General features: G+C 44.2%; 2 protein-coding genes and 2 non-coding genes across 8 annotated transcripts in view; all 4 read left to right on the forward strand.

Annotated features, from left to right (window-relative positions):
* The window catches only part of slc4a11 (solute carrier family 4 member 11), a 64080-nt gene extending 51137 nt beyond the window's left edge, over positions 1-12943 (forward strand). For all 5 annotated transcript variants that reach the window (XM_037977753.1, XM_037977755.1, XM_025010962.2 and 2 more), the window contains 9 exons: positions 1953-2085; positions 2502-2575; positions 2651-2864; positions 3166-3272; positions 5337-5502; positions 6590-6763; positions 7209-7404; positions 8270-8439; positions 9545-12943. In XM_037977753.1, coding sequence (XP_037833681.1) covers positions 1953-2085; positions 2502-2575; positions 2651-2864; positions 3166-3272; positions 5337-5502; positions 6590-6763; positions 7209-7404; positions 8270-8439; positions 9545-9611 — 1301 coding nt within the window. In that variant the 3' untranslated portion in view covers positions 9612-12943. The remainder of the gene's footprint in view (positions 1-1952; positions 2086-2501; positions 2576-2650; positions 2865-3165; positions 3273-5336; positions 5503-6589; positions 6764-7208; positions 7405-8269; positions 8440-9544) is intronic.
* Positions 12944-14442: 1499 nt separating this feature from the next.
* Positions 14443-20102, forward strand: dkc1 (dyskeratosis congenita 1, dyskerin). The gene is made up of 15 exons (XM_017437652.3): positions 14443-14546; positions 15959-16011; positions 16092-16178; positions 16495-16586; positions 16668-16852; positions 17103-17167; positions 17653-17779; positions 17857-17987; positions 18161-18304; positions 18377-18497; positions 18684-18802; positions 18883-18986; positions 19436-19475; positions 19556-19705; positions 19784-20102. The coding sequence occupies exons 1-15, from the start codon at positions 14531-14533 to the stop codon at positions 19841-19843; spliced, it is 1494 nt and encodes a 497-aa protein (XP_017293141.1). The 5' UTR covers positions 14443-14530; the 3' UTR covers positions 19844-20102.
* LOC112451495 lies at positions 16223-16421 on the forward strand. The gene has a single exon (XR_003040329.1). It is a non-coding gene; the product is annotated as a small nucleolar RNA SNORD17 (small nucleolar RNA).
* LOC112451494 lies at positions 18536-18612 on the forward strand. Its single transcript, XR_003040328.1, has one exon. It is a non-coding gene; the product is annotated as a small nucleolar RNA SNORD83 (small nucleolar RNA).
* Positions 20103-20602: the final 500 nt, after the last annotated feature.

Genomic DNA, 20602 nt, shown 5'->3' on the forward strand with positions numbered 1-20602 from the left:
ATCCAGAAATGCTCATGAATGTCAGTTTAGAAGCTCTCAAAGTTCTCAAATAAAGCACCTTTTGAGAATGTCAATGTTTGTTGTGAATAATCTTACAAAACTAGGAAGGATTTTTGGTTTATATATTAAAAGTTATGGTTGTTTATTGATTTTAGTAAAAAAAAATTGCAACTTTTAGGAAAATGCCCCGCGAAATCAGGCATTTTAGCCGCAACAATCACAAAAAATGCCCGCAAAATCCTGGAGGGACTGGTAAGTTCAGCTTTCAGCATCCAGCCACGTTGAACAAAAACCTCATCTCCTGCTTCCTAAAACAAAACAACAACATTTGAGTAAAACTTGTTTTTCTGCACAGTTGTCCCGCTTCGGACTGGTGTAGCAGAGCAAAAACCACAAACCTGTAAAACCATGCAAGAAGGACATAATGAGGCGAATTATTCTCCTCACTGGTGTTACGTAAAAGCCCGCAGGACAGGAGACCTAATCAGAACGAGCCGAAACCACAGACGACGACACGAACCGCTGCAAACAGCAACGTTTTGTTGGGAGAAATCTGAGTAATCTTACAGGCTGGAAGCTGCAGAACTCCACAATAATGAAGAAAAGCGGCGACTTTGATGCCAGGATGTAGTTTTAATGGCGAAGTTGTTTGCTTGGTTTGCGGTGTGATGATCTTTGAAGTAAATGAGTCAGAGCTGTGCAGGAAACCTTCTCAGGGGCATGTTTGGAGAATAATTCCAGGAGCTTGTTGGAGCAGAACAGTGGCTTGTTTGTAAAGTTGTAAATCAACATTTCAGCTAAATTGCTACGCTTCTAACAGACTCATTACAACCTTTTTTTTTTGTCTTTTTTATACGACAATGAAGTGATTTCCCCCCGACATTCTCTGTGGTTTTAATCTCTTCCAGAGCTCATAGAAAAATAAGCTGCTTTTAATTCTTTTAGGACTCAAACTGACTCGCAGCGTACAGAATCAGTGTTTTTAGCTGTTTTTAACTGAATTATTGATCTGATGGGTCCTAGTTTGATTTTAACAGGTATTTACTCAAACAGCTGATTAAGTAACGATCATTTGGATCCTTGGGTTTTCCTGCTGCGGCTGTCGGATTACTGCTGAAATATTAATTACTGCTTCCAAGTCTTTCATTTGGGAAACATAAAAGGCTGGCTAGTTGGGGGTTTGGTTGATTTTCTGGTTGGTTATTTAGTTGGCTGCTTGGTTGGTTTGTCAGCTGGCTGGTTGGTTGATTAGTTGGTTGGTTGTTTAGTTGGTCGACTGCTCGGTTGTCTTACTGGTTGGCTGGATGGTCAGTTTGTTGTCTGACTGGCTGGTTAGTTGTTTATTTATTTATTTGGTTGGCTGGTTGTTTAGTTGGTTAGTTTGTCGGCTGGCTGGTTGGTTGGTTGTCTGGCAGCTTATCTAGTTGGTGTGTTGTCTGGTTGGTTATTTGGTTGGCTGCTTGGTTGGCTAGATGGTCAGTTTGTTGTTTGGCTGGCTGGTTGGTTGTTTATTTGGTTGGTTGGTTGTCTGACTGGTTGGTTGGATGGTTGTTTATTTGTTTGTTTGGCTGGCTGTTTGGTTGTTTGGTTGGTTGACTGATTCTTTTTAGGCTCACAGTGATCTGAGGAATCTGTGATAACTACAACCTAGCTTTCCTAACTAGTTGGTTGATTATTTGTCTGGCAGGTTATCTAGTCGGTTGGTTTTCTGGTTGGTGGGTTGGGTTATTTAGTTGGCTGCTTGGTTGGTTATTTGGTTGGTTTGTTGTCTGTCTGGTTGTCTGGTTGGTTATGTATTTGTTTGTTTGTTTGGATGGTTTGTTGGCTGACTGGTTGGTTGATTTGTTGTCTTGCTGATTGGTTGGTTGGATGGATGGTTGTTTAGTTGGTTTGCTAATTGGTTGGTTATTTGGTTGGTTGACTAATTGTTTTTTGCGCTCCCTCGCTCACAGTGATCCGAGGAATCTGCGATGACTACAACCTGGATTTCCCAGCTTTCTACGCCTGCATCGGTTTATGGAACTGCCTCTTCCTCATCCTGGGAGGAGTCTTCAATGTCAGCCTGCTGATGAAGCTCTTTAAAAGGTAATCCCTCAACACGCTTTATTGATCGCAGTTTGTTTTCATTTCAGTCCAGTCCAGTTTATTTAATCACTTCCTTTGTACTCTTTCCTCTGCTGGCTCACATCCTTTAATCTGCACGAACTCGTGGTGCAGTCGGTTCTGTTTTACCACCATAACATCTATTTTTTGTTGTTTCTTTTAGTTCAAAAACAACAGAGTTTTGTTTCACTGATCTGTCTGTTAAACTCTCTGTGAAGAAGCTTCTAAACATCCTAATCTTTCACTAAATCTGTACAAAGATGCATCACAAAGGGACCCATAAAGTCTGGGCTCCGTTTACAGTTTGTTATAAAATTAGTTATTTATCGTCCCACTTGTAGGCAATGCTTTAGGTAACAGAAAAGTTGTATTTTCAGCCTTCCTGTGATGTTTTGTAGGTCGACAGAGGAGGTCATCGCCCTCTTCATCTCCATTGCGTTTGTGGTCGATGCTGTGAAAGGCACGGTGAAAAGTAAGTTCGACACAAACCCAAAAGGCTTTTGTGTGACACTGTAGCGTTGTTACTTTACGCCGTGGATGTGCTCAGTCTTTCAGAGGTACTACCACGCTCCGACTCTGGCAAACAGAAGCGTGGAGGACTTTCCTCCGGGAGGAAACCGGAGCGAGGTCGTGGTCGGGTCGGTGTTCGGTGCGCTGCCTGAATCCTTCATCCTGTGCACCCGAGAGAGGCCCGTCCTCTGCCTCCTGCTGATGCTCGGCACCTTATGGATGGGCTATACCCTGTACCAGTTCAAGCGAAGGTACGTGCAGCCGCCTGCAGATAAATCACGCCCCGGTGGGAACATGGCGGCGCCTCGGCTCTGGAGATTATCAGCAGAAACTTTCCAGATTACAAAACCCACATTTCTGCCAAAGCTTCTGTTCCAGCCTTTGATTCAATAAGCATTAATATCCCCGCTCTGATCGCTCTCATAATCAAATCGGCCTCAAAGCTGGACTCATTCGTGTAAGCAGGAGGCCGAGGAAGGTGCCTCTGCAGCCGTCGTCCTTGTCCTTGTCCACACTAATCGAGTTCTTGTCTTCTTCCTGTCTCTGTCTCAGCCCGTTCCTGCACGCCAAGGTGAGGGAGGTGCTGTCGGACTGCGCCCTGCCCATCTCCGTGCTCCTCTTCTCCTTCATCGGCTCCTACCTGTTCAGCGACATCGAGCGTCAGTCTCACTTCTTCCCTCTTTGTTGTTTTCCTGAGAAAACTCCAGTTCTTCTCAAATATTAAACATTAAAGGCGCTCATTGCAAAGTAGGACGTAGTTTTAAAGATTCTGCTCCGGTAGTTTTCCAGGTAACTCTGAAATGAGGGTACGCACTCAATGTAAACAAAGCTCAATCTGCTGGAAACCACATTAAAGCTTGAATCATGTCAAACTTCGACCCGAGGGCACAGCGTCAGGTTTTATCATCAATAAGCTCATTCTGAATTTATTTCCATGACCAATAAAATGATAATTAGCAGATTATTTGCATTTTAAAACCCGGGATTAATTTTTAGGCAATAAAAGAAATAAATGAATTACTGTAACTGTTAGATTTGTCGAAATTCAATCCGTACAAAGTGGAGAACGAGTGTTTTAGACTCTAAATTTAAAGCTTTTCATTCCTCTTCTGGAGCGGGAACAAAGTACTCTTAATACTTTATTACATCAAGTAAATAAAAGAAGTAATCTGAGAACCAGATGTTACTTATACTTCATTCTTAAATCATTTTAAACCACATCAATCATCATTTCTTCCCATTAAAGCTAAATATTTACCAGCAGCTGGTTAGTTCATGTTGTTTAATTAGTTTACTGCTTCTAACGCTCATAACCAACAACTAAAATGGAAAAATAAAACAGATTAAATTATATTTGTTTATGTTGATGAATTTTAAATTAATATTTATTAAAGTTTTTTCTACAAAACGCTGTAGATCGTTGATCAGCCATAAAGCCTTAAGATTAAAAGCTTCAAAGAAATCCTGCAGGTTTATTTTAAATCATTATATTTATTTTATTTAAACCAGGAGGCGGAGCTTAGCCCAGAGGCTAAGTACCAGGATGTTGCTCCGCTCGTCTTAAAGATTTCCTGTTTCCTTACGTTAACGATCCTCCTCTCTGATTGGCTAATTAAATTGATCTTTTAACCAATCATGAGTCACGCAGCACCCGATCCGCCATATTTAGCCCAATCAGAAGCAGCCGTGACTTCCTGTTTCCAGCTGACGTCCTGAGGCTGACCCGAGGTCTGCAGATTCAGAGAAATTATAATTATTTTATTTTTTGTTTTTAAGAAGCTTCAAACAAACCGATAAGTTTGAGCTCCGACCAACATGACCGCTCAGGAGAAGCTGTTTAAGCTCCAGAATCTCTGAAGACTCGCTGATTTAAACTGAAATAAAATAAGTTTATAGCTGCGGAGGCATTTTGCACGGTGGCGGCCTCGGTCTGAGGGGTCCAGTCCGGGAATTCAACCATCAACCTTTGATGATGTCATTTCCATCAAGTCATCTGTACTTTGAGCTCATCATTCAGAGTTTTTTATTTTTAATTTTAATCAAAACGCTCCGTAACTGAAGCCGTTTGTTAAATCAGAGAACATTTCTTTCTGCTGACGTCCTCAGACTTTCACCGCTTTTTAATAAACGATTCCCCGCACAGATGTTCAGAACTTTAATGAGAAATGTAGACCTGTGTTTTATTTCTCATTTATAAGGTTTAACGTGATTATCGTCTTCAAACTGTTGTTGTTTGTCAGGATGAGAGGAGGAGAGGAAAGATGGCTGCTCGCGGCGTCTGAAACGTTTTCCTGGTTTTTCATTTATGTTGTGTAAAAGGAGCACAATCTAAAACACGCCGGGTATTTTTATTTGCATCGTTTTAAGCCCCGATTGTTGCCAAGGCTGCAGTCGCTCCTCAGACTGAATTTAAATTTGAGTCCACAGAAGTTTTATTTCTGGCCTTCAGCTTCGAGAGGCGAAAGGAAATGACAGAATCGACTCACAGCTGCGTTGATTTACTTACCGTTTTTATTTCACGAGCATTCGACAAAAGAAAAGAATAAATTAGGAAGAAGGTCATCACAGAATGAGGGTTTTCCTGAGTTTTTTTACTGCATTTTTTTCCTCAAACACCAAAAACTGTCAGTAAACTAACATGTTAAAGGTTTTGTGATCTGTGATCTGAAAAAGAAGCCAACAGTTCTTAAAAATCTGACTTTTGTGGGATTTTTTTGGAACAGTTCCGGTGTTTAAGGTTCACAACCGGCCGATCTTCAACATGGCTCCGTTTGAGCGTCTGTCGGCCATGAACGTCGTCAGCGCCATGGGGCTCGGCTTCCTCCTGACCCTCCTCATCTTCATCGACCAAAACATCGTCGTTTCTCTGACCAATGCCCCGGAGAACAGGTAACAGTTCCCACGCAGACAGAGGAGCACTTCATGTTCTTTAGAAAAGAGACGACTGACAGCTGAGAGGGAACATAAGGAGTATAACGAGGGAACGTGAGGAGTATAACGAGGGAACATAGGGAGTATTGTGATGGAACTTAAAAAGTATATTGAGGGAACGCACAAAGTATCGTGAGGGAATGTAAGAAGTAAAATGAGGGAATGTAAGAAGTAAAATGAGGGAATGTAAGAAGTAAAATGAGGGAATGTAAGAAGTAAAATGAGGGAATGTAAGAAGCCTGATACAAAGAGGTAAACATGGCGTCCTGGTGATCGTTCCTCATGTTGTTCCTCTCTGACGTGTTGTTATTCTTCAAATTTAAGGAATTTCCACAACAAACTGTCTTCCAACATGGCCGACTAAACAGACTCCATGACGTCGGCTAACAGCTGATTTAAAGGATGAAACACATGAAAACGTTTCAGCTCGTTTGTATTTAAAGTCTCCTCTGAATCTTTTAATATGAAACAGACCTTCAGCCTCTCTGCAGCGTCCGATTGTTCCCACGTTTCCTCACAGAACCACGTGTTCCTTTAGCCTTTTCCTCCGTGGAACCAGTGATAACACAGCAGGAAAACATCTTCAGACAAACAGTTATTATTATTATTATCGCAGCAGAAACCTGAAACTTTCACAGATTAATCATCAGATGTGCGTCTGCGACTCATTAACCTGGAGTCAGCCTGATTCAAGATGGCCGCAGCAGCCAGGTCTCCTTAGGAAACACTAAACATCTGTAAGGCAGTCAGTTCTGCAGACGTTGAGCTGAAGTTTGAAGCGGTAGTAGCTGAGAGTCATCAGAGGATCTCCGGTTAAAAGGCGCGAACGGCGGCGGGCGACGTGCATTCCTTGGATTCTAACTGGAACACCTGTTCTCGCTCTGCTGTGGTTCCTGCACGCTGAATGGGAACGTTGTGTTCTTGTTTCTGGGTTCTGAAGGGCAGAACTAACCGTAGGAGAACAGTGCCCTTTGTGAGCTCAGATATTCTGTTTTCTTTCCTCCTGTTTTCACATGGTTGACTCTGTCGCTGCGTCGGCCCGCAGGTTGCTGAAAGGCACGGCCTACCACTGGGACCTGATGCTCTCCGGCCTCATTAACATCCTGATGTCGGTGCTGGGGTTGCCCTGGATGCACGCCGCCTTCCCCCACTCCACCCTCCACGTGCGCCAGCTGGCCTTTGTGGAGCAGCGCGTGGAGGGGGGGCACCTCTACGAGACGTGAGTTACCCTCCTGCCTGCGGTCGGACTCGTTCCTTATCACCGTGTGAACCTCTGAGACGGGAAGCAGGTTTTATTTTCGATCCCCTGCCTGTAAAACGGAGCTCCTTCCATTAATCCATAGATGTTGGCTCGCTCTGAACAGGCTGGCGGGCGATATGCATTCCCTCAAGCACTGCTAGGCCGTTAATTGAGTTTGAAGTTGGTTTGTCTCAGACTAGCCTTTAGCTCGTCAATCCTGTAAGAATTCAAACTGTCATTCAGAGAGCTATCTGCAACAGGTAAGATATTAATTAATTATAATTCTTCCACGTCAGAAGATCTGAACCATCTTTTATGAAAAAGGATCAAATAGTTTGAGTTTCTAACAGCTGATGAGTTCTTCCTGGTGAACGCCTGGTTTCCTGTCTCCGTCCTCGCTAACGTGCTGGACGTGTCTCCGCAGCATCGTCCAGGTGAAGGAGACGCGTCTGACGTCCCTGGCTGCCAACATCTTCATCGGCGTCTCCGTCCTGCTGCTGCCCGTCCCGCTGCAGTGGATCCCCAAACCGGTCCTGTACGGCCTCTTCCTCTACATCGCCCTCACCTCCATCGATGGAAACCAGATGTGCGACCGCATGGCTCTCCTTCTGAAGGAGCAGGTGTGTGTGTGTGTGTGTGTGTGTGTGTGTGTGTGTCCGGCAGATCAAACGGTTGATCCGGTGCAGAAGGACCAGCTCTGACATCTTCAAACATATTTATTCTTATTTTTTAACATCTTTCAACTCGTCACAGAATCAAGACGAGTTAAATTTAAAACAAAGAAATAAAAAATAACGTCATCTTTCTGCTGATTGGGAATCCGATTTAACCTTCCTTCTGTCGACGCGTCGCTTTAAACACCGGCGCCTCCAAGTGGCCGAAACAGGAAGTGCTTCGAGTTTAAGAAAAATCTGCAATAAAATAAAAACTGAATCTCTCATAATTATTACCAGAATAAAGCTGAGCAGGAACAGAAGGTTTTATTTGTTTAAAACTTGATTTTATACAATAATTTATTCAGGCAGGTTCATGGAAACATGAATGAAAAGGAATTAATTAAAAAAAACTGAAACGATGATTTCGCTGAAATTTGCAGAAACTGATTATTTAAAGTCAAAACAAATAGACAAAATAAAACCAGCAAAACAGCAGCTAAAAGCTAAAATGAACAGAAGAGTAATAAAAAGCTAAATTTAGCAAACAGCTAGTACCAGGAGCTAAAAGAAGCTGAACGATAACTGACAGATTTTTAGATCTGAACAGTTTGTGATCCTGAAATGTTTTCTTGTATTTGAGATGGAAATGTTCTCTTCTTTTGTTTTAAAAGCTTCTGCTGTTAAAAACTAATATTAGTTGTTATTTGAGAATGGGATTTGGATTGTCTGGGGCAGGTGGGCCGTCCACGCCGGAGTCTTCCCTTTAAGACGACAGGAGACCTGAAGGAAGGTTTATTTTAATCTGTCCTGATCCTCTCCCCTCCTGCAGACGTCTTATCCTCCCACCCACTACATCCGCAAAGTGCCCCAGAGGAAGATCCACTACTTCACTTTCCTGCAGATGATGCAGCTGCTGGTGCTGTGCACGTTCGGCATGTACCCCATACCGTACATGAAGATGATCTTCCCTCTGGTCATGGTCCTCCTGATCCCAATCAGGTCGGTCTGCCGTCTCAGATGTTTCATCAGATTTATGAGTCTGCATCTGTCCTCTGATCCACACAGGCTTAGATATATCCATACACTCCCACTAATGTTGCTTAAATGTCTCTCAGCGAGTCGATAAAGACTTTTATCTCCTTCGAGAAGCTTCCTGCAGATTTCTGGCTGACGTTTGACCTCTGCTTCCTGGTTCAGTTGGTTGGTTTTCTGGTTTTTAATCAGAGTCCTCAAATTATCAATCAGGTTCAGATCGAGGCTTTAAAGTTCAGCTTGTTTTATCCAATCAGGAACCAGCTCAGATGGTTCATCCAATCAGAAACCAGCTCAGATGGTTCATCCAATCAGGATCCAGTTCTGAAGATTCATCCAATCAGAAACCAGGTCTGATGGTTCATCCAATCAGAAACCAGGTCTGATGATTCATCCAATCAGAAACCAGCTCTGATGATTCATCCAATCAGAAACCAGCTCTGATGATTGGGACCATTGTCCTGTTGGACCCAACTGTGTCCAGGTTCCAACCGTCCAGCTGCTGGTTGTAGAATTTGGAGGAAGTCCTCCTTCAGTCCCACAGCATGATGCTGCCACCACCATGCCTGCCAGCTGGTTCAGTGTTCTCAAACCTGAAAGCCTCACCTCGTCTCCTCCAAACGTCCTTCTTGTCTCAGTCTTTATCTCGTCTGACCAACAAACTGTCCTCCAAGAGACATTTGTCTCATCCGTGTGGACAGGCTCCAGGTTTTTGGAGTTTCTTTCTTTGGTCCTCTCAGTCCACGGTGATGTCCAACCGTCCTCACTGTGGACAGGGACAGTGGTAGACAGGGACGCTAGTGTCGTTCCTGAACATCTGAAGCAGTTTCCGTCCCTCTGAGGAGACAGATGAGTTTTAGTCAACCTAAAGAGTGTTGTCCAATCAATTGTTTTTGTGCTGGCAAACTACCAGCTGCAGTCAATCATGGTCACTAGAGGAGTTTGTCCTCTTCAGGTTGAGACGGTCTTATTAAGACTCAGGTGAGTGGATGAATATTTGAGCCTGTATGAAGTTGTATAAGAATAAACCATGAAAAGCAAACTGTTGACGTTCCTTCTGCTCTGTGTTCAGGAACAACGTGCTTCCTCATATCATTGAGGCCAAATATTTGGACATTATGGATGCCCAACACATGTAGCTACAGAAGAACTCAAGCTGTGGATCTTCGAGAAGAAGAAGAAGAAGAGATATTTTTCGATGCAAACAGGAGAACCTCGGACTGTTTGGATTTTTGTACAGGTTCCTTCAGGTGCGGCGCTGGAAACAAGGGAGAAGGATGACATTTTCCAAACAGGAACTGATTTTTCTTCAACAACAAAAAGTCCAGAACTCCCCGTTTCCCCTCCATGCTCCTCCCTCACGCCTTCGCCTCGTACGGAAACACTTGGCTCCGCCCACCTTCGGCGCTGTGGCTCACACAGAGGCTGCAGGTGGGCGTTCCATCGTACCGACGGGATGAAGCGGAGCTCGGAGCATGGACTTTATCTCCTTTGTGTTGGTGTAGAATCTCAGTCATGGCAAATCCTAAAAGTCTTTACAGAAAAAGGCAACTGGACTTCCTGTCTGGTGTTCTGAAGACGTTCTGTTCTCCTCTGAGGAGATTTACTCTCTTTAAGCTTTCAGGCTGAAGACCGCTCTCCCTCCCCTCACTTCTGAGGGTCATTAGGGCTTCTATGGCCTCTTCCACATGAGATATTTTGGTTTCATGTAAAACAGGAAGTGGAAATGAGAAGCCTGAATTCCTCCGCTCTCCCTCCCTTCCCTCCTGAGGGTCATTAGGGGCTTCTGTGGCCTCTTCCACATGGGATGTTTTGGTCACATGTGAAACAGGAAGTGGAAATGAGCCTCCCCCTCTCTCCTGAGGGTCATTAGGGGCTTCTTTGGCCTCTTCCACATGAGATGTTTTGGTCTCATGTGAAACAGGAAGTGGAAACAAGAAGCCTGAACTCCTCCTCTCTCCCTCCCCTCCCTCCTGAGGGTCATTAGGGGCTTCTGTGGCCTCTTCCACATGGGATGTTTTGGTCACATGTGAAACAGGAAGTGGAAACAAGAAGCCTGAACTCCTCCTCTCTCCCTCCCCTCCCTCCTGAGGGTCATTAGAGGTTTATGTGGCCTCTTCCACATGAGATGTTTTGGTCTCATGTGAAACAAGAAGTGGAAATGAGAAGTCTGAACTCCTCCGAGTGGCTGAAGGCAGAATCTCTTCCGACGAGAAGAGAAATGTCTTAAAAACAAAAAGGAAGTTCAGTTCCCTTTTTAATAAAAACTTTAGGGTTTCGTTCTTTGACTCTTTGCACTTCTGTTGCTTTTACACAGTGATATGGGTAAGTTTTACCTCCGACACGCTGTGTGTTTCTATGTGTTTAAATAGTTTAGATCGCTGTAACGTTTTATCGACCTTCACATCCCTGCACCCTTTTCTACGGAGGACATTTTTGCACACAGTTCTTTCATTTGTAAGCAACAGACGCGCCAGTATTCAGTAAGAAGTGTTCCTCATCTGCCAGCTCGTCAGAAAAAACAAACTTATTTTTAAACATTCAGATTGACAAATAGAAAACAACCCAACATTCCGCGGGTACGTTATTTGTAATTATTTAGAATGACAGCACAAGCCAAAAACATATCTTTATTTTATTACATTAGAATATCTGATGGCAATATACAAAAAGTATGACTTAAAATAGAATATTTATTTAATAAAGTGACAGTTTTATCTTTAAAATAAATAATAGTTTTGTGTTTGCCCTTAAACGAAGAGAAATGTGTAACTTTGCTTCTGTCCATTCCACCGTCTCGTGTGGTTCAGTGTTTGTCTTCGCCGCCGTCCAGCTCATCGTCCAACCATGAGTCGGGGTCAAAGGTCAAAAGATCAAACCGCTGTAAAAAGAATGGGCTCGACGATATGCATCTTTTTATTTTTCTGTTCCTGTTTTCTATTTAGATGTTATGATTAGATCAGTGCTTGCAAATGTTGTCATATAATATTGCAGGAGTGTGAAGATACAAATATATATATGTTATCTACGGTTAAAGCAAACAAAAAAAAACAACAAGTCTGAGCACTGATTTGTTTAAAAAGCATGTGACATCTGGGTTTTTGGCTCTGATGGATCCGACACGAGAGAAACGGCTCGATATTCAGCAATACTTTGTATAAAACAGCCCCTCCCTGGGAACGTTTTGGTGTCCCAGCGGCGGGTGGGCCCGTCTCCGAAGCAATGACGTTTTTTTTACCAGAACCTCCCTGAGATGACGAGGAGCAGAACCGGTTCGATTGTTTCAGACGTGGAAGAGGCTCGGCTCCGTCCCGCGGACGGGAGACGGTTGAAGGGAAAAGCTCTGAAGCATTTGCATAATCTTTGGACTAAGCCTTAAGGCGGTGCTGATGGAGGCAGATCCTGAGGTACAGCTCGCAATGCAAATTTGAGTTTTTATCAAACATCCGTTTTAATCCATGGGGTCATTCCAGAAGAACTCAACCAAAGCTCCCAGATCGTTCCCGGGACTCGAATTTGGTTGGAAGTTATTTTGAAAATGCGTTTATACTGAACACAGGCAGAGTTATAGGCTTCACCTCCTGAGGGTTTCTGGGAATACTGGAGGGTCAGGCGCCATTTTTGACCTCCAGAATCGTTGTTTTAAAGGGATGACATGTTTGGCCTGAGGAAAATGGTAATTTGGGTCCAAATTTTCAAAATCTGGCAACAAAATCGTTTATTAACCCCTTAAATACCAATCTGTTTTTGGTTGAAAATAAAAAATTCAGATTCAGGGTCCCCCCGTGATGCCAGGATCTCTCACAGATACCATTTAATTTCAGGAAATCTGTGCTGGAGGCAGATTAGTTCTCTATGAGGCATAAAACTGGAGTTAGGAGACTCCAAATTAAAAAAAACAAACTTTTTTGCTAGTTTTGGCTGGTTGAGCAGCTTGATGATTCCTCGTGGTGATGCCACTTAGGCAACATAATTTTATCTGTATTTCATCAAAGGTTCGACTTGTTTTCTCATCTCCGACTGTTTGGAACATAGGTATATAATTCAAAGATTCGTAGCCTTTCCTCGTTTCCTTTAAGAGCTGAAGGTATAACTTCGGCTGCGGTTATGAAACCTTCGAAGTCGGCTCCTCCTGTTGGGTTCATCTGGAACGAGCTCGTGGTTCCAGAGGTCCGCTGGTTCTTCTCATGTGACAGTACCGTTGTTGTTCCTCGATGTCTTCGCTCCTCGGACGGTCGTCTCTCAGAGGAGCTGATGTTCGGTTTTAGTCCCCCGACGAACCCTGTTTGAAAACTGTGCTGTTTTCGTTTAACTCGTTCTTTTCCCCGGTTTCATATAACCTGCGTTTTCTAACCATGAATGTATGATGTGGGATTTTTTTATATTAACGTTAAAAAAAAAAAGAAGAAAAAATTTAGGTGTCAAACAGAATCTGTAATTTTGTCTAAAAAGATCAGGTATATTTGTAAGCTGTAATGTAAAAAAAAATAAGAAACTGGTTATCAAACAGAATGTGTTGGTTTTACTATAGTATATAAATAAATATATATATGTATAAATACTGTATATTGAAGAAGAGGAACTATCTCAAGCTGTTTGCCAAATAAAAGTAGTAGTGATGTAAATATTTGTGATGGTTTTTACTTTTATAATATTTTAAAGTGTCAAAGTATTTAGTGTTTAGATTTTCTTGATTTTTCTTTAAACAAATGATGGACAAGTGATGGATCGGGACCCTAATGTTGATCACAAAAGACCAAGTTAAAGGTCCAGAAATCAAACAAAATTCAAAAATTATTTTTACTGTAATTAGAGAATTTATAGGTTAGAAATGGAAAAAGAAGTAGTTTGAGTTGTTTGTTTTACTTCAGCCAAGAATATTTGGAGTCAGAAATCGTGTTTTAAATCTGCCCGCGACGTGAAGCACCGCCCCCTTGGGTCCTCGCCGTGTGGCTGAACCTCAGCAGGACGGGTAAACCGTCGGGTGCTGCGCTGTCGCCTTCAAGCAAGAAGGTCGGAGGTTCAGAGCCAGCCGGGGCCTTTCAGTGGGCGCTTCAAAAAGCTGCGTTCGAGCCGACTGGGAGTGAACGTGTGAACGAACGGGTCCAGGTGGATGGAGGCACCATCTCCCCACGACGCTGAACAGGAAAAGAAGATGGATGGTCTGAGGAAACATCTGGAATCATCTCCTGCAGAAACGCTCTGAGGTCAGCCGCTCAGTTTGATGTCGTCCGTTAGATGTTCATCTCCCACTGGACAGATTTACATGCAACTCTCAAGATGGCCGCCACAGCAAACACAGACATGGCTACAACTAAGTCGGTTTTACAGATGAGCTAATATCTCAGTGCACGAGATTACTTCTCAACGTAAGACGATTTCAGGACGGAAGGCGGCGGGCGATATGCATTCCTTCAAGAAATGTCAGACATCTATTAGCAGGTGCTGAGGCACCCTTTGCACCCCTCCTTCCATGACCCTAAAGTCGAACTAACAGCCACATCTGTACGATCTGCCAAGGATAATGGAAATTCAACATCTGGAACATAGAAGGAGATTTGGAAACGTCAGAAAGGTTTGGAGGAATTTTATTGCTGATGGCAGGTAAATTCTCTTGCTGCTACCTCATGGGTCAGGGGTGATGTCTATTGATTTCAAGGTCACAGACTCCATCTTTAAAACCTTCTCTATACCTCCGCCAAGGAGGTCAAGGTTTTGGTCGTGTTTGTCTGCCTGTCAGCAAAGATCAGGTAAAAACTAATGAACAGATTTGGGTGAAATGTTCAGGAAATGTTGGAGTTGAAACAAAAAACAACCTCAGTGGAGGTTTCCGTGCTCTGAGTTACTTAGTTTATGTAATTTATCCTAAATTCTTTGTGTTTTATGTGTTTTTTTGTTGCTTTTGTATTTTAAACTGTGTGCACTTTGACTGCAGGCCGGTAGGTGGCGGTAAAAGGACCTATATGCTTCAGAAACCGCCTGAGAGGCAACAGAAGAAGAATCAGCAGCAGAATTATCAGTAGAAGGTGGTGAAGGAGGTCAGTTCTGTTAGTAGAAGATGGCAGACGAAACTGGTGAGTTCTGCACGGTTCGGTCCCGCTGTTCTGTGTGCATTCCTCTGTTTCAGGGAGAACTCATTGTAAGTTGTGAAAAGTAAATCGGTTAAAGTTAAAAATTAAATAAAATGCGTTTACGCGAAGCTGCAGGGGACGGACGACGCGGAGGGTAAATTCTGGGAGCTGTATTAGCAGAAAACACTAATATCCGGATAAAAGTTGTGTTTTAGTAGCTTAATGAAGCTAAAGCTAACCGAGCGGTGTCTAAAATGACAGTTTTCACGCGTGAAACTCTTTGATTTTACAGCGTTTTGATTTAATAACGAGACGATCCGCTGTTTTATATAAAGCATGAAGGTGAAGCGAACAGCTCTGCGCCGCAGTTTTAATAAAACATCAGCTGCGTTTTTTGATTTTAATCTCTTTTTCTTTTAAAGACGGGAGATCGAGCTGCTAGCTTGGAGCGTTAGCAGCCGCGTGCGGGTAACCACGTGTCGCAGGCCGAGGCCACGTGCGCGGCTAAACGGGGGCGATGCTAGCTTAGAGGCTAACTGTGCCTAAAGATAGTTAAAATTGAGACGATTTTATCCGTTTTTGTATTAAAATGATGTTAAAACCTGTCCGCCACGTTGTTGTTTCTCAGAGCCAGTGTTTGAGCACGTGCGCAGACCGCGTGGCGGGGCTCGATCTTTAAAATTAGCTTCATTTTTGCTCCCTTAAAGTCAGATTTTACCATGTTTAGTTGAACAAAATTGCACCTAAGCGTGATGTAATCAGCAAATAAGTTACAATGTGGAAAGATTTGTCACTAATTCACAACAGAAGTTTCAGAGCATTAAACAAAAACATTCAGACACTTTATAAAAGTTCTCTACAGGAAGCAGCAGATCAAGTCAAATCTCCACTTCCTGTCAGAGGCGACAGTGGGAAGAAACGACCTCATTTTAACAGGAAGAAACTTCCAGCAGAACCAGAACCGGGCTCAGGACGGGCAGCCGTCTGCCTCAAACTGAACAGTTTCTGATTTAAGAGAAGTTAAAGTGCATTTAATGGTTGTTTCTAAGGTTTCTTTGTTTATTCCAACCTGCTAACTGAAGTTATTTATTAGGAAAATAACTAATTTAAGGATTTGAAGATCGTTAATCACCTCTGTCATCTCGATTTATTCCACACGGCTGGTTTTAGATGTTAAATGTTTCCCATCCTCCTCAGAGACCAGCAGTAAATATTTACCACTTTAATACCAGAGGTTTTATTTGGGAATAAATAATAAAAACTGAGGTTTTCAACAATAAAATTTCCTAATTGTTTTTTTTTTTTATAAATAATCTTTAAACCCGATTCTACACTGAAAGTTAAATTCACTCAGATTAATTAAAGTTTATATTCTGAATGTTTTTTTGTATAAACTCTAATATTTGTCTTTTCAGCGTCAGTGAAGAAGAAGAAAAAGTCGAAGAGAGTCAGCAACGAAGAAGTTGGGGTCCGTGAGACGTTTCAGATTTATTCGCTGACTCGTTCGTTCTCTGTGGAGTTTATAAAGTTTTTATTTTGGTTTACCAGGAGATCCAGCAGAGTGGAGACTTCTTCATCCGTTCGGAGTCCATCGCGGCGTCGTTGGACACATCCCAATGGCCTCTCTTGTTAAAGGTTGGTCGCCCGTCGGGGTCACGGTGGCGTTAACCCTTTAGGTCGTGATGTGATGAACCGGTTTATCCATTCTCTGAGTGCCGCCGTCGGGTTCCGGTCTCGGCTCCTGCCTCCGTTCTGGAGCGGGGGCGTCTCGGCGGCGTTGCTGGAGTCGTCTGGCGTTCTGTCAGATAACAGCCGGCAGCGTCTCGGGGGAAGGACCGGGACTCGACTGCTGCCAAGACGACTTGTCGTTCTGATCACGATGGAAGCATTTCTGCTTGGAGGACTCTGACGGAAACATGGTTGGTTTGAAGAATAATTTCTCTTCCTGCAGAATTTCCATAAGCTGAACATCCGGACGGCTCATTACACTCCTCTCCCGAACGGCAGCAACCCTCTGAAGAGGAACATCACCGACTACATCAGGTATTTGATTTTTAAGGAGTTTTAAAGTTTGCACGCCGCCGCCGTCGTGGCTGCAGACGCTGATGTTGACGCTCTCACCAGGTCAGGTTTCATTAACCTGGACAAACCAGCCAATCCGTCGTCTCACGAGGTGGTGGCATGGATCCGGAGGATACTGCGGGTGGAGAAGACGGGTCACAGCGGGACGCTCGACCCGAAGGTCACCGGCTGCCTCATCGTCTGCATCGACCGAGCCACGCGATTGGTCAAGTCCCAGCAGAGTGCCGGTAGGTGCAGACGATTAAGAAATAACTTCTGTATTCATCTAAATGGTTCTCTGGGCTTTTTATCTGTTATCTTCCAGGCTTTAGGTGTTAATCGGATTTAAATGGATTGGTTTTTTAAATCAGTTCATCAAATCTAAAACTTTTCAGATGTCTTATTTGTATAATAAGGCATCATTTAACAGATGTGTAGTATTTTCTGTAGTACAACTAAAGTACTGAGCCTCACCTTGATGCTCCTCCTCCCCTGCAGGTAAGGAGTACGTGGGGATTGTTCGGCTGCACAACGCCATAGAGAGCGAGCACACGCTGTCCCGGGTGAGTCGAGAATAAAACCGCCTGCTGGAAACAAGAAGTGGAGAAATCTGTTCTCTCTGGCGTGGTTATGAGACCAAACAGACGCCATTTTTGTTCTCCTGGGAGCGCCGGGAGCTTGTTCTCAATCCAAGATCTCGGCAGAACGTTTTCTCCCGGGGTTTGGATCAGCGAGTGTTTGCAAAATGACAACCTGGAGATCAGCGATGAGGTTTTTCTTGGAGTAGAAAACAGTTTCCTGACTTCTCGCGACATCTAAATCCAGCTTAAGTGATCCATGTAGCTCAAAGATGGTTTGTTTGAGAACATTTTTTCAGACTGTTGATAAAAAATACTCCGTTTCTCAGCAGCGGTCCAGAATAAAACACTTTATTTATTTATGTAAAACGTTTTCTTTGGCGTTCCATTTAAATCCTCCTGGGTTTTATTCGAGCGTTCTCTGAAAAATGGCCGCTCGTTTCTCGTGCTCATTCAGATTGTGTCCACAGGCCTTGGAGACGCTAACTGGCGCTCTGTTTCAACGGCCGCCGCTGATCGCCGCCGTGAAACGCCAGCTGAGGGTTCGGACGATCTACGAGAGCAAACTGATCGAGTACGACCCCGAGAGGAGGCTGGGTGAGAGAACCGTCTGATTTCTGCTTCCAGGAGGAACCTGTCCCCCTCCCGTTGATTTACCTGAATCTGTGTTTCAGGCATCTTCTGGGTCAGCTGTGAAGCAGGAACCTACATCCGGACTCTGTGTGTGCACATGGGGCTGCTCCTCGGGGTCGGAGGTCAGATGCAGGAGCTGCGGAGAGTCCGGTCCGGGGTTCTGGGCGAGCAGGTGGGTTTCTGTTCTGGCTCCGGGGTCCAAAGTGTTGAGTCCGGCTCTGCTGCTCGGTGCAGAGTCGGTAATTAAACTTTGGGAGAGGAAACATGAACGCAGCGGAGACGTGCCAGGTGCGGCGTGCGCTGCCCTCTGCCACTCGTGCTGCTAACAGAGCGTCTGTGTTTCAGGACAACATGGTGACCATGCACGATGTTCTAGATGCTCAGTGGCAGTTCGACCACAACAAGGATGAGACGTACCTGCGGAGAGTCATCTTCCCCCTGGAGAAGCTGCTGGTGTCGTATCGGCGGCTGGTGGTGAAGGACAGCGCTGTGAGTCCCGGGAATCAGTCGACTCTGAGGCGGTTTTTATTTCACCTAACGGAACGATGTAACCGTCTGCAGGTGAACGCCATCTGCTACGGGGCGAAGATCTTACTTCCTGGCATCCTGAGGTACGAGGACGGCATCGAGATCAACCAGGACATCGTTGTGATAACGTCGAAGGGCGAGGCCATCTGCACAGGTGAGGCGGCGTTCCTGTCCACTCGCAGGCGAGCCGGAGCCAAATGATGAGCAGAATAGATGCAGCAGCTTTCGGGCGGTGATGACCTCCCATCTATCACCCTTCTCTGATGGCTCCACTGACTCGTCCCGTCCGGTCCGGTCTAAGAGGCGGCAGATTCTCTAACTGATTTCTCGGCTCTTGCAGCGGTGGCTCTGATGACCACGGCGGTCATCTCCACCTGCGATCACGGCGTCGTGGCCAAGATCAAGAGGGTGATCATGGAGCGAGACACGTACCCACGGAAGTGGGGCCTCGGGCCGAAGGTACGCCTGGAGCCGTTTGTCCGACAAAAGGTTCTGATCAAAGTGTTTACTTAAACATCATAATTTATTTTTTGCTTCAGGCGTCGATGAAGAAGACGATGATTCAGAAGGGGCTCTTGGACAAACGCGGGAAGCCGAACGGCAGCACGCCGCAGGAGTGGAAGGACCAATACGTCGACTACAGGTGCGTTTAATAATTTGTTAAAGGGTTTTATCTGCAGACGGTTATCTCTGTGGGAGCTGAGGGGCTGTTTGAGGGAGTCGGTCTGACACAGAAACACTCAGGTTGGAGCTTTTTACCCTCTGACATCTGCTGAAGGATTTAAGAGCTGCTGCTGCTGCACTTAAACGAGCGCCGCAGCCGTCGGGCGTTTCGCTCAGAGAGCTCCGGCCATTAAGTGATCAGACGAACACCTGCTTCGTCAGGTGATCCCGACGTTTCATCCTGCAGCTGCTGAAATGTTCCGGTTTCCTCTCCGAGCTTTAACCTCTCTAACTGCACAGCTGGACACGTCGTGGGTGATCCCTATTGATTTCACCACCCTTATCACGTGCATTCAGGGCTGTTTGAGGGAATTAATGTTCTGGAAATAAAATCTGTTAAAGCTTCATTAAAGGTTTTGTTTGCTTCAGTGTTTCAGTGAAAGAGGAGCCGGCCGACGACTCGGTGAAGGTAAAACTGAATTAAATCTAAAAAAAATGTTTTTATTAGAATCAGCAGCAGCGCCGTGACCTTTGACCTTTCTCCTGCAGAGGAAACGGGAGGAGAGCGACAGTGAGGCGACGGCGCCCGACACGCCGTCCGCAGTGGAGGTGAAGAAAGAGAAGAAGAAAAAGAAAAAGGAGAAGAAGATGAAACTGGAGGAGGCGGAGCCAGAGGAAACGGAGGAGGCCAGCACGCCGGTGCGTTTGGGTGTTTAGTTCATAAATCTTTACGTTTTCAGGTTAAAGGTCTTAAATGTGTAAATATGTTTTCTGCAGGTGCCAACAAAGTCCAAAAAGAAGAAGAAGAAACTAAAGGAAGGCGACGCGTCGGATTAATCTTATTTTATGTTTTTTACCTCGCCGTCTCCATCCACTGAGCTCGACGACGATGTCAGCGCGCCGCGGTGATGGCGGAAAAGATCATGAATGTTTTTCGGCTCCAGCTGGAAGCGATGAAAACGATGAGAGGAAGAGGATCCTGTTTCTGATCGCTGCATGGAGGCAGAACAGAGTTTTGTGTATTAAAGCTGAGATTCCCCCCCAGCCTGTAAATATTTTTACTTTTTTACTTTGAAATAAATGTCTATGATTATCATCCTGAGGAAATTACACATTTTTCTTCCAGTTCAACATCAGCAGTATTTCATAAAGGTTATTCACTTATTATTTGTATGCAAATATATTTTAATTTCATGTCCGGTTGGTATGAAAATGATTCACGTCTGCATCATAAAAGAACTAAATACTACAAAACATGAGGAAAACAAATAAACTAATCTTTATTTTAGGGGTCATTGTAATGTTTATTACTCTAAGCACATAAGGTTTGATCTCTATCAAAAAATAGGTTATTTTCTTAGAAAGTTAGTTTATAAATCCTAAATTTATCTTAAACATAGTTTGGAGCCAAACGTCTGCTGCGTTCAAGTGACCTCGGAAACTGGAGCTTTGATCTGAGAATTATGTCAAAACCGTCACAGTAACAAATCGGGAAAATTACGGTTTTGTTAATTGTTGTCCTTAAAGAGCAGATTTAAATTTATCAGAAATACAAGCTAATAACCGTGGATTTCTCTGCGCGTTTCACAAAACTAC

This window comes from Kryptolebias marmoratus, linkage group LG10 (assembly GCF_001649575.2).
Source record: "Kryptolebias marmoratus isolate JLee-2015 linkage group LG10, ASM164957v2, whole genome shotgun sequence".
NCBI classification, from domain to species: Eukaryota; Metazoa; Chordata; class Actinopteri; order Cyprinodontiformes; family Rivulidae; genus Kryptolebias; species Kryptolebias marmoratus.

Excerpts from the sequence above, each read along its gene's own strand:
- dkc1 (XM_017437652.3), top strand. Across the intron at positions 16,179-16,494 it reads AATGGCCTCTCTTGTTAAAG|AATTTCCATAAGCTGAACAT; the intron begins GTTGGTCGCCCG and ends CTCTTCCTGCAG. Across the intron at positions 16,853-17,102 it reads CAAGTCCCAGCAGAGTGCCG|GTAAGGAGTACGTGGGGATT; the intron begins GTAGGTGCAGAC and ends CCTCCCCTGCAG.